Here is a 12,665-nt window from a genome sequence, read left to right on the forward strand (position 1 = left end):
CCTTTATGTTGTAGCTTGCTTAGTAAATGTTACCAGCGCAAGAAAAAAGGCACACATGATTGAAAAATTAATTACACAGATGTAAGTATTCAAAAAGCCACTGTTGGAAAAACAATATTTTTCAGGGTTATGGTTGGTTTGAGAGGTATTTTGCCATATTGTTACATTAGATTAATGTTTTATGCATCACCTTTAAAATTTTAAATGATTTGGTTTCTCACTGACTTGAAAGAGAGGAAAAATAATTCTAAAGTGTCAGTAATTTTCTGCACCAAAGTCTGCAACAAACAGGACATCAAAGAAGAAAAAGTTACGACACTGCTGAGGCTGCAGAGTGCATTCCATTTTCTGGGGCAGATTTGGCCTGGTGCAGGGCAGCTTGAATTCTGAAATGTGTTCTTGTTTCCATGGAGTAATTCTTGTAGTTTTGTCTAAAACAAAAGCAGATCCACTCTGATGAATATATATATATTTTAAACATTTTCAAGTTATCTTTATATTATTGTTCTAAAGAAAACAACTGTAGACAGCAAAAAAGCCTTTCTTCACAAGCTCCTTTGTTGCCTACTCTAAAATACAAGGCATGTGTTCCTAGCCAAACAATGCAGCCCTTTGTTCTTTATTTGTAGTTCTACTGTCTGGCAATTACCAGAAAAATATAGCTTAATAAGTAATTGAATCTGTTCTACTCAATCAAAGTATTGAGTTCACATTAAATATCTATAATATCCACTTAGTTTACATTGAGAAATTAGATTTTTTTTTTTTTCCCCTCTCAGAGTATAACTCACCTATTTGAATACAAACATTGTCAGGATAGTTTTTCTCATTTTAATAAGATGGACTCATCTTAATTCAACAGACTCATTTCAAGGAATTAGAAAAAAGAAAAAAATAAAAAAAAATTAAAGAAAAGAAGAAAAAGAAAGAAAGAGAAGCTGTCCTGAACCAGAAGAGGGAAACACCCCATATGCATCCTGTGGTTGCCAATGATGTGTACTGTGTGTAGGAAATAAGACCGGACAATTTGCTGCCCTAGAAGCTTGGAAAGAGAAAGTGGGCACATGTGAGACTCTGTATCAGCTTTTGAGGAGCAGTTCACCAGCCTGGGGGAAGACTGGCAGGACTTCTCCCCCATACATCTAGTGGCTGGCTCAGCAGTGTCATCTGCCTATAGTCTCCAGTAGCTATGTCATGCTCTAGTTACAGAAACATGGAAAGAATCTGTATTTTCATGGAAAAGCCTATGTAAAAAGAAATTTTGCCCCTAGGACCACATAGAAAGTGCAGATCCTGCTTAATAGAAATTAACATGTCAGCTCTTGCAGGATGGATACAGAATCCAGATACCAAAGAGCATTAGACCATTAGAAGATATTTGTCATCTTTACAGAAACATAACATGAAGTATTAAACAATCTATGTATCTTTAAAAGCATTTCAATTCAAAATTCGTAGTTCAAATCAAGCATGGAAGCATGGTATCTGTCACTCTGGCAGTGTCAGTCTCTTTATAGAAACAAGGAATTCCACACCCATCCTACACTAGCTTGTAATTTTATGTATGCAACACCCAAGAGGCTGAATGAGAAGAGGAGGCAACTGGGTTGTGCTGTATGCCGATCTGAAACTCTCTGGAGTTTTTTCTTTACATTAAATAGATGGTGTCATGCAGATACTGTATTTCTCATCAGGAGGCTGATATTCTTGCTTGTCATTTACACTAATACAAATAGAAATATTTCCCTGCATGACTAAGCCAATACTGTTTATCATCATTCCACTCTTTCTCCCAGAGTTGAAACATTCGAGCCAGCAGCAGTATGTGGATTTAGGTCAAGCAAATCAAGCGTCATGCACAAGCCAAGTGCTCGTCTGCACTCCTGCCAATTGCAAACATAATTCTGCAGTCTGGAAACCCACCACGGACAACGTGCTCCCCCTCTAGCGGCTGCAAAGACATTCAGCATTTCTGGCTGAAAGCTTATACACCCTATGCATTTTAATGCAGTGTAACAGCTACAGGTGGAAATGTAAGGACTGCATATTTTTTTTTTTTTTACAACTGACTGAAACAAGGAGGGTTTTTTTGGTTTGGGTTTGGTTTTTTTGGTTTTTTTTTGCATATCATTACAGTTTCCATCAGTTCTTTGAGCATAGCAAGTCTGAGCATTAGCTTTTCATATGCTGGGTAACAACATAGTTTTAAGAGCTGCTGTCCACAGCTCTTTAAGCCAAACACCTTCCCTCGAGGAGGCCTGCGACCAGAGCCACACAGAGCCATTGGGAAAGGTGCAATGGCTGAGCAGCAAGCAACAGAAGTACCAGATGGAATGAGAAGCTCTGCATCATTAATTTCTAGAGCTCTTCTTAAGAGAGATTTGAACAAAGGAAATGAGGACAGGAGGAGAGGCGTGTTTTGAGGCATGTGAAACCAATTTAAACACTTTCCATTGTGTTTTGCTAATGCAATTTGAGCTCTTCTTAGTATCTTCCCTAAGTCTACAGAGAACCAGGCTTACAAGCATAGGAGATTAAGAATCGCAATATTTTAATTTTTGTGTTGACAGACTTTTGGCATAGTCTTCAGCAGGCTGATTCACCACTGTGTCTTGCATAGTAGACTGACTTGGACAAAAGCTCAACACAAAAACTCTATCTGACCTCTTTGAAACTTGGGCCAGACATCAGTTTTGTAGCTGCTAACACCTGCGGCAGGGACTGGTGTGACTCTCTGCACTTGGGAAGATGCAGACATCTGGACTCATTTAGGATCCAGGCAGAGAGGTGAACTACCCTGATGCAGGATGCTTGAAGAGGGCAAGGGTTGTTTGGTTTGGATTCCAGCCCCCCAAGAAATTTTGGCTCAGCAGAGAAGTAAAGGCTCAGACAGAGGCAAACCCCATATTTTGTTAATTTTATAATAAAGAACATATGTGATCAAGTCCAACTATTCCTGATAAACCTACTTTGCTAGAAAAATCAATCATACAAAATAGTAAAAGCGGGTACTTCGGTTGCCTTTCAGATGCAGATGAAACAACATAAAGATACTAAATGCAACCTGAAACATTATCTTAAATGTATTTCAGCAAGGAAAGAGAACAGCTCTGCTAGCCAACAATTTGAGTAATGCTATTTTAGCTGTAACACAGAGCTTTGACTTAATTTAATACATCTTTTATGAATAAGTAAATAGACTATGAAAATTATTACTTTTTTTTTTTTTTTTTTTTTTTTTTTTTTACACACAGATTATTTCCTATGGAAGCCTTTGAAATTCGTATTAACATCTTTTAATTTTTTTTTTCTCTTATCAGAATGCATGGGTAAGTCACAGACTGAACAATCACATAATGTCTACCATTAGAAAGGTGCAAAACAAAGCTAGTGCATGCGTGCTTCCACTGAATAAATGTAACAATGAGTTTCCATGGTATTAATGAAATGTTTCTGCTTCCTGCTAACAAGTAAAATACTACACTGACCCACCAGACATCAGCACAGGCTTTTCACTTGCTTACTTTGCTCTTTCCAGTAGTTTTATTGCTTCTTCTCTTCTATCCTGGTCTAGATACAGTATTGCCAGCTCCAGCAAGGCATTTGGAATTAGATAATGGTCATATTTTACCTTCTTCTCACTGCATTGGAAAAGAAATAGCCTTAAGATCTTGAAATGATATATTGTTTCCTTCATTTAACAGCTCCAAACACAAATAAATAAAGAGATTAGCTATGATCAGAAGGAGCAATCAATCTCTATTACAACACCTGTCATGTTCTCTATCTAAAGCTACATCCCAGGTTATTAAATGTGTATTTTGCATAACCATCCTACACAGTATGTTATTTCTCAGGATTACAAAATATTGCCTTTATTATCAGGAAATTATGAGAAAAGATGACAATATTATGAACTCTATTCACGTGAATTGACAAAAAGAGATGCCATTCACTGCACGATGTACAGAAGTTCCAAGTATAATCATGCTGCCATCTGTCTCTGCAGACTGCATTTGGTTTTTTGCATACAGCTTCTTCATGACTGGTAAGATGAAGTGGGGGAAAAAAAGTGAAGTGGTATCTCAAAAATTGTATGCATGGGTAGTCCCCAAAAAACAGGAAAACATCTCAGTAAAAAGTGCAGATTTGCAATTGTTCTCCCACACACGGCTAACAACTCTGACAATGAAAATTGCAATTCCTTGGTATCAAAGCAACTGTAATAAATACTAAAGATACCGCAGTCCCCTCCCTTCTATTCATATCATGGTTGTATCTCCTCTTACTTGAAGTGAACAGCTACCGAGCAATTCAAGAGCTCTCCTATATGCCAGGTATGAAAGCTTACTTTAAATAGATGTAATTGAAATGGTCTTCTGCTTCTGAGATCTTGCCCAAATGCTTGAGGCATAAACCCTTTAACAGCTTTATCACACACTGGTCATCTGCTAGTAATTCTGTAGCTGCAAGACAAAGTAAATGGCACATTTTAGAAAACTCTAGAGCAGCAGAGACTTTCCTATCTGTAGGAAAATTTTTACACAGTTGGTGTGAGCACAAAATCCATTTACTAGCACAAAGGACGGAAAGAACTAACTGGTCAATTTAGTTCATTTAATGCAGAGGCAAACACGCATCAACCTTTTCATAAATCGGTCAAACTTTTGTCTAAAAATTGTTGGGCTGTTCTTTCCCTCCCTACTCCTTCTGAAAGGTTATTCCACAATCTTATTGTTCTGACACCTAAAAACTAATTTAAAGTTAGAAATACTGAGGTCCAATTTATAATCTCTTAACCTTATTCGTTTATTCCCCTTTAGTATGTATAGCTCTTCTCCTTCTTTGACTTCTACTCACATGATCTATTCACAGGCAAGTGTTTTATCAATTCTCCACCTTTGTTTGGCTAAACAAAAACATGCCAAACTTTGCTACCTGCACCTCACATCCCCTCATCTTCTTACTGTACCTTGTTTTCACCTCTTTTGGGTTTATACTTCTAGCTATGAGTGCCCAGAGTCTTGCCAGCCTCACCAGTGCCTAGTTCAAAGTCATTACTAACAACCACCTTTCTCCACCAGAGCATTTTTGCATGATATATTTTAAAGAAAACATCTGGCTTTTTCATAGCCGTTCCATACAGGCACCTTAGTCTTGAAGTTCACAAGCAAAATCTTCAGCTTGCTTGCTCATTAATTAATGAAATACTAGCTCATAAGAATTTCTGCAAAATGTGTGATGCTGTGCATCTTGTGCTATTGAACATCACCCTGTTTCCACTACTCCAGTCCTTATCTGGTTATTCCTCTATCACTCCAGCTGACAAAATGCTGACACATACTGCATGAAACAGCTGCCTCCCTTTGGACTATGCAGGTGGAGGCCTTGATCCTACAACTGGAGTCACTTCTATTGCTAAGTCCTGCAGAGGCACCTACATACATATGTCACCAAAGCAAATCTCAGGGAAGATGCCTAACGGCTATACAGCAAACTAACTCAGAAGGAACAGGGAAGAGCGCAAAGTTGATGTGCTAAGTATGTGAGATGGCTCAGGACCACAGAAGAGGTATTTCATAAGAACAATAAAAAAAAAAGCAGACCGGTTGTCTCTTCTAGACATCTGTCCCTTGAACACATTCACATGTATGTATTTTCTCTACTTATATCCTACAAACTGCCTTGGACTGTATAAGCAAACATTTAGGGAACTATCCTAGACACAACTGTGCATACCAGATTTGCATTTCTAGCCATTACTTCCACTAACAATCTTGCATTTACATCTTATATGGCATAATGCTGCTAGGAGCACATTCTCAGATTTGTAATTTTATAGTGTTAGATTCTTGCATTAGGAATCTAACAGTAAGACAGAGAAAATACAATAGTTTAGCTTCAAACACTGTCAGGAAAGCTCAAGAAAAGCATGACGCCTGGAAACAGCAAGTCACTCTTTGGAACAGGTAATACTTTAAATTGTTGGCATGTTTAAAATATATCCCAGTTTTTGATTACATGTCCTCATAGTGTTTTATAAACATGAATCAGCGTCTACAAGTCCCTGCAAAAAGCCAGCCTTATTCCACAATTTATCATCTCCAAAAAAAAGGAATAGAGAAATAATTCACTTATTCAAAATAATGTAGCAAAATGGGTGACAAAGAAAGTGAAAGCGTCAAAAGCCTTCTTCTAAGATGTCACCTTCACTGGACTTGTTTTTCCGTTCTCTTTCACAATTATCAAAAAGGAGATAGCTTTAGCCAGTCTTTCAGGCAACTGTTTCAAATCTTGTGTAACACAATGTGCGCAGGAGGACCAAGGTCCCAGAAATGACTGCAATGCAGTGATTTAGCCCATATTCCTTTGTCTACAGGAGCTTGATCCTTTTGTGGGAAAGTAGTATATAATAATAATAATAATAATATAAAATATTTACTAAGGGAAAACTGTGAGAAAACCTGTGCAGACTGGTTGTGCTCCCATAGGAACTGGGAAAGATTGGCAGGAAATGAACATCAATTGAACTTTCTCATGGATGGGTAATTAGCAGACTGACAGATGTGCTAGCAGAGCCTGTTCAATACTGTCCCCTACCTTATGCTCATTCATAGTGCAAAAGAAGCCCATCCCTGGTGTCCCAGCTTTCTATAGCATACTGTTGACACACCGATACCATTCAGCCCAAGGACACATGATAAATTGAAAGCACTTTTAAAACAGAAGACTAACTTGTCTCCTCCTATTTATCCTTCAAAACTGAAATACAATATCTAAGGATAACAAAACTTCATGATCCAAGTAATCAAGTCAATGCATACGCTGATTTTGATCTAGCAAAATGAACAGTCCTTTAATACATGTCATAAACTATTCCTAATCCACATCTGTGGACGTAAAACCACTTGCTACTATTGTAAGCTATTGCTATATTAAAAAGGAAAATCATTCCTATCTACATAAACAGTTTATGGTTTAATTATCTATGTTCCTCCTATCATCAGATTAACTTTACTAATGACTGTCTCTCTTTATTCACAGATAATATCTTTAGCTATTGCACTGTAAAATACCTCCTTAAACCATATCACTGATTACCTGAACTTCTTGCCAATGCTTCTTCTGCTTCAATTAAAGTCTCTAACATGCCTTCTGTTAAGTTGGGACATTTTCCAATTACAGCATAGCCATTCCAGATATACATCATTTCCTAGGGTCAGGGAGAAATGACAGCATCATTAATTACAGTACTGAATAAATGCAGTTATCTAATACTTTAGTTTATCTCTGTATGATGAAAAAGTTACAGATTCCTTAAAAAGTCAGTTTGTCAAAACGTATTTTCATTGCAACTGAAAACTTGTTACATTGGTTTTCGGAACAAATTAGCCCTGGAAGACAACTAAAGGGCCATTTACTACTCACAATGCAAGGAGGATTGCTTGAACAGAATGCAAACACAATCTCACTTACAGGTGAAGGCAAGCACCAACAAAACAAACAGACTTAAGACATTCATGGCACATGGCTAACTGTCCCTTGATTAAGGTCTCCTCTTTTTTTTCAGTTCTATCGTAGCCAGGGCAGTAATAATTAACTACAACGTATTGCTTCCACAGAAAAAATATGAAATCTCAGGAAAAGAAAACAAAACAAAGAAACCCATAAACCCTAACCTTTAGGCTAAGCTTCAAACAAACCAACAGAACTTTAGAGCCGAACTGTAAACCCCTTAAATTCCTCAGGTTTGTTTGATGTTCCCACACAAAGTAACTTCTTTCTTATTCCACTGTGCTTAGAGTAAATTTTATTAAAAACTATTCATTTAATTCCTATTTGTTATTGGGGTTCTCTCAGAGTATATCACCAGACCGAATGTGGCCATTGCCCCTAGAACTCAAAGTTAAAGATGGAAATATACAGACTTATGACTGGTCCTCATGAAAATTTTTGCTATTTACTTATACGACCTACTCTGTATTTGCTAATTTAAAGCTTTTTGATAAAATTTCTGTATTGAGTAACTGAGTTAGGGAACTATAGCACAAAAATCTGTCAGGCTAGAATAGATGAAACAGTATGTTAACCCCAGTCACCATTGCTTTCACCATCTGGTTTCTACTGATTGGAAAACCCGTGCTGAACTTACTGTATCTACAGCAGGTTTGTTAATGTGGTTTTGATACAGAAGTAATCAAACTACATTTATTCTAGGCTAAATCTCTGAGCTAAGACTTGCTTGAGGACTCGCTCCTCTCAGCAATTCCCTTCACAGTGAGAAGAAAAATCCTAGAGATGAGATTCTGTACCAAATTCCACATCCTCAGAGTGCTTTTAACTGTTCAGCTGCGGCACCTGCTGCCTCAGAAATGCAACTGCAGCAGAAAAAAAGGATGCAGTGCCCTGCCACTCCAAGGAGAGCCCTTAGTACAGAAACCTGTTCTGCTAAAATCCCACTAGAACAGCCCAGCCAAACCCCAGGTGTGTACATTTCTTACTCTCTACAATCTCTGAAACCTGAAAGGCAAATCAAAGTAACCTAATTATTTTTGTCATTTCAGTCTTATGACTTAGTGGAAAGTGGCCTCTAGTGAATACCCACGCTATGCTGTAACAACTATATTTCTTCGAGAAGCACTGTGTCACATACCCAGCTGGTGGGCTGAGAAATGACTACTCACTGGTATCTCCAAGAGGCTCTCCCGGTTCAGGCATTTTCTGAAAGAGTATTTACTAATTATCCATCTGTTTCTCAAACACAACAGCTCAAAGCACTGCAAATGGTAACACCACTGCACTTGACAAATCTGTGAAGTTAAAATCCTTTTATGTTCTTTTATGTGTTCTTTGCAGATGGAGTTTTGTAAGTGCATCATGAGCAAGGCAATGGTTGCCTTATGCAGCTGTTCTCATCTGGCCACAGCAAACTGGCCAGCATTACAGGCAAAAAAACCCCCCCAAACTAAAAAAAAAAATAAAAATCAACAGTATGCAATAGTTTTCTGGAGTAGCTGAAGGATTTGGCTGTTTCATCCTGGCACTGGTGAATCGCAAACATTCAGGGGCACATTTAATAGATGCTTACATGGAGTCCCTGCTTCTTGCATTGTTTCCTTGATTTTTTTTTTTTCCCTGCTAACTTGTACTTTAAAGTCTTCTTTTAATAGTCTCAGTAAATGACACATGACAGAAGAGACCTAGGGCAAAGTTCCTCAAAAGGGAATCAAAAGAAAGCTGTTAGGAGCATGCTAGTCTATAGCTGGAATAATGAGTTACACATGCAACACATTTACGTGTCACAAACAACTGGCTTAGTTCCCTGTGGTTGGTGCATGCCCCAGTTTTACAGCATTCCTCGCATTCATTTGGCTTTGCTTGGGAACATTCCAGTCTCCTGCAGAGGTTTTACCTTAGAAACATGGAAAGATACTACTCTAATTATCTTGGGTTTATTTCCATAAATTAAAAAAATGGTAATAAGGGGGCATGCGTGTATTTCTAACTTACCAAAGGTGGAACAGGCAAAGGAATGGGGTTTGAAGAAAGATATCGTCGAGCTTTCCGAATTGCAAACTTTTCTGTAGGCAGTGATTTCCCTGCAATTTTCAGTTTCAAACTGGGAACAATCCTGAAAGTTTAAAGGAAAATGTAAGGAAATTTTCCTCTGTGACCTTCTGGGAAAAAAAAAATTCAAACTTAAAAAAACCCCAAAAAATCAAACCGAAGAGAAATTAAAAAACCCTGTTACACACTGAGCTATTCCTACCTCTAGGGAAGATGAGCAATACATATTCACAAAAGCTGTCTTTATGCAGGGCACGTATCTCTCTAAGCTCCCTCTTTAATCAAGCAGAAGGAAAAGGAACTCTTCCCCATCCAAAGAATAAATTATATGATGCACCTAACTTATAAAGGACCCGTCTCTTTTCACAGACTAAGAAAAAGGCAAGCTAGCTTTTGTCATTGTTTCTCCCATTCTCCCAAAGACCAAACTGATTCACTTTGTAGTGGATCCCACATCCACTGAAATCTGCTTGTAATGATCATAAAAGATATGGAAGGCCTGAAAAGTATCAATATATTGCAAGCACATAAAAAAGTGTTATTTAGATTTTGTAGAAAAATTGTAAAAAACAAAGTAATCAATTCTCTTTGGCCCAGCAAAGTTTAAGTGTTTTTAGCTTAAACGTTACAATTAGGTTAATTCACTGTGTTAATAATGCACATACTCACTTCCACATTTAACTATTTCATATTCCTCTCAGACTCAAAACCCAAGAATCAAGTTGTGCTGATGTTGTCTCCACCAAGGAGGCAAACATCTTGTAGCATAATCCACTGAAGGCTTTCTGATCTTACATGCTGTTTTGATTAAAGGAAAAAACTGAAGAAGAATGTGAGTATTACATGCAACAGCAGCAGCCACTGTATGGCTGACAGACCTAATATGCTGTCTCTAAAGCACTTCCAGTCCAGTAGAAATCTGCTGTCTGAACTCAGGGTCCACTTTAGTCTAAGGGAGTGTTTCATTCTGCAATTTCTTTACCAATCCAATGCTACTTGTGCAGATCCTCCGAATCGCACAATGAATAGTTTTGCCTCTCTTGCCCCAACACTGTGCCGTGAAAAGATAGGAAACTCTTGTAACTGGGAGTTAGCAAATTTTACCTAAATAATTCAACTTCGCTGTCTCCAAAAGGACTGCAGTCATCTGGTCCAAACATACTGAGATAAGCAGCTTTCATGTAAATATAAGTAGCCTGCAAATGCAATCAAGAATATCTGTACAGAAAAATGAATTTACAACATCACCATTATTGACATAAAGCAAAAAACAGCAACAAAGTAGAATTTGCTGCTTTTGCTCACAGACAGACATAATCTTACAAAGTTTTAAGTAGGAGGTATTTTAGAAAGTGGAGTATAGATTTTGTTTTTATCATGTATGTCTTCGTTTACTTTGCATTAGCTTTTAGTTTATGTCCACATTCCAAGAACAAATGTCACCTTTGTGTAAAGTGAATTTTTGTTACTCTCAGTAATACATGCTAGGAAACTCATGGAAAGGTCATGCTCAGACAAAAAAAAAATACTACTATATAGTCTATGTGTCCAATCACAACTTGGTAGCATATTTCAAATATTACCTTCTAGAGAATATGAAACAGGTTTTGAAGGGTTTAATGATATCAGATTATGAAAAGTACTGATTTCATAGGGATTCCTGAGCAATCGTACATTGACCAATCAAGGAAAGCAAAGCAGCAGAGGACGTTACAACTCTTGCCACAGTAGAGAATAACAGTTGGTGAGTTCTTCAGTACTTTAAGGAGTTTACAGTAACCATAAGCTTCAGGAGTTTTCTAGAATATTTTAAACTGTGATTATTTATTTACACTGAAATCTAACAGTGCATATACATGACCATCTTTCATTTAGCTCTTGTGGTTACTAGTTTGTTACTATCACATTTCACTGTAGATTACATATTAATAGGAAGCATCTTCTCCGCTTCTCTAAGGCCCCTGCAATATAATATAAAACTCTACACAGAGTTTAAAAGGATACACGTTAATACTAATCCTATAGCATTTTAGGATATTAAAGCTCTTTTAGCGAAGGTGGTGCACCCAGGCTGTGGGAGTTCTGTGGGAGCTATTCAGACTAATGCACCTGGCTGAACACTGCTGGAATCCCCAGGGGCACAGGGGGTCCATACTGCAGTTTCTACCCGAGTGGGAGCACTGAGAGAGTTGCTCTCACCTGGATGCTTGGACCTTATGTTGGTTTTGGTTCCACTTGGCCAATACATACAATGCGTAGTAGAAAAACCAGACAGAGATACCCTCCCCACATACATAGTCTGATCACATTAAGAAGAAACCAACCTCCAATCAACCATCCCCTGGCCAGACTTAATCCCTTCTGACAGATTTCCCTGGGGCTCAGGGGAAGAGGAAGGGAGGAAAGCTACCAGAGTTCTGGATGGAAGAGCTTCTCCCTCTCAGACACACAAGGCAAGATGCCTCTTCTAACTATACTTATTATCCTGGAGGCACCATCATGGCTAGCCTCACTCATCATCAAAAGAGCTTATATCCATACTGTAATGAAAGAAATGGCAACCTGCACCATTAATTGCAATGTGTTGATGACACAACCAGTCAATACACAGCAGAACATCTGTTGTTCATCTAGAGGTCAGGCCCAAAAGATTTCTGTTTGCCCACAATCTGTTCAGATTTGAATGTTTGCAATTCACATTGTTCTCTCAGAGCCACAGCAGACTAGGTTTTGTTTTACAATCTTAATCTTCAAAGCTACAAAAAGTCAACTCAATCTGACTGGAAGTTAATAGATACTACAGGGCATTCTGCTCTCCTGTTCCAATTAACTCACCTTTGACCAGGTGTTTTCTTTGCTTAGCAGGTCTGCATAGAAGAAAGCCATCTTCCACTGGCGCTTGTAGGTGAAGCACCACATGAGCTCCCAGTAACACATGTGATGAAACTGCTTCCAGTATTGCTGAGCCTCGCAACATTCTTCATACCTATTAACTGCCTGAACACAGAGATTTCCAAACACTGCCTTAATCACGTGTAAATGTACATACACCAGTGCTGTAACAGACACTGGGGGCTCCACAGTCTGCTGGCGTGGCT

The 12,665-nt window shown here is 38.2% G+C and overlaps 1 protein-coding gene across 1 annotated transcript in view; it reads right to left on the reverse strand.

Annotated features, from left to right (window-relative positions):
• Nucleotides 1-310: 310 nt before the first annotated feature.
• The window catches only part of TTC39A (tetratricopeptide repeat domain 39A), a 41,424-nt gene continuing 29,069 nt past the window's right edge, over nt 311-12,665 (reverse strand). The window contains exons 12-18 of the mRNA XM_009644629.1: nt 12,403-12,564; nt 10,672-10,763; nt 9,511-9,631; nt 7,102-7,213; nt 4,352-4,466; nt 3,525-3,641; nt 311-431 (exon numbers count right to left, since the gene is read on the reverse strand). Coding sequence (XP_009642924.1) covers nt 311-431; nt 3,525-3,641; nt 4,352-4,466; nt 7,102-7,213; nt 9,511-9,631; nt 10,672-10,763; nt 12,403-12,564 — 840 coding nt within the window. The remainder of the gene's footprint in view (nt 432-3,524; nt 3,642-4,351; nt 4,467-7,101; nt 7,214-9,510; nt 9,632-10,671; nt 10,764-12,402; nt 12,565-12,665) is intronic.

This window comes from Egretta garzetta, unplaced genomic scaffold (assembly GCF_000687185.1).
Source record: "Egretta garzetta isolate BGI_Z169 unplaced genomic scaffold, ASM68718v1 scaffold768, whole genome shotgun sequence".
Lineage (NCBI taxonomy): Eukaryota > Metazoa > Chordata > Aves > Pelecaniformes > Ardeidae > Egretta > Egretta garzetta.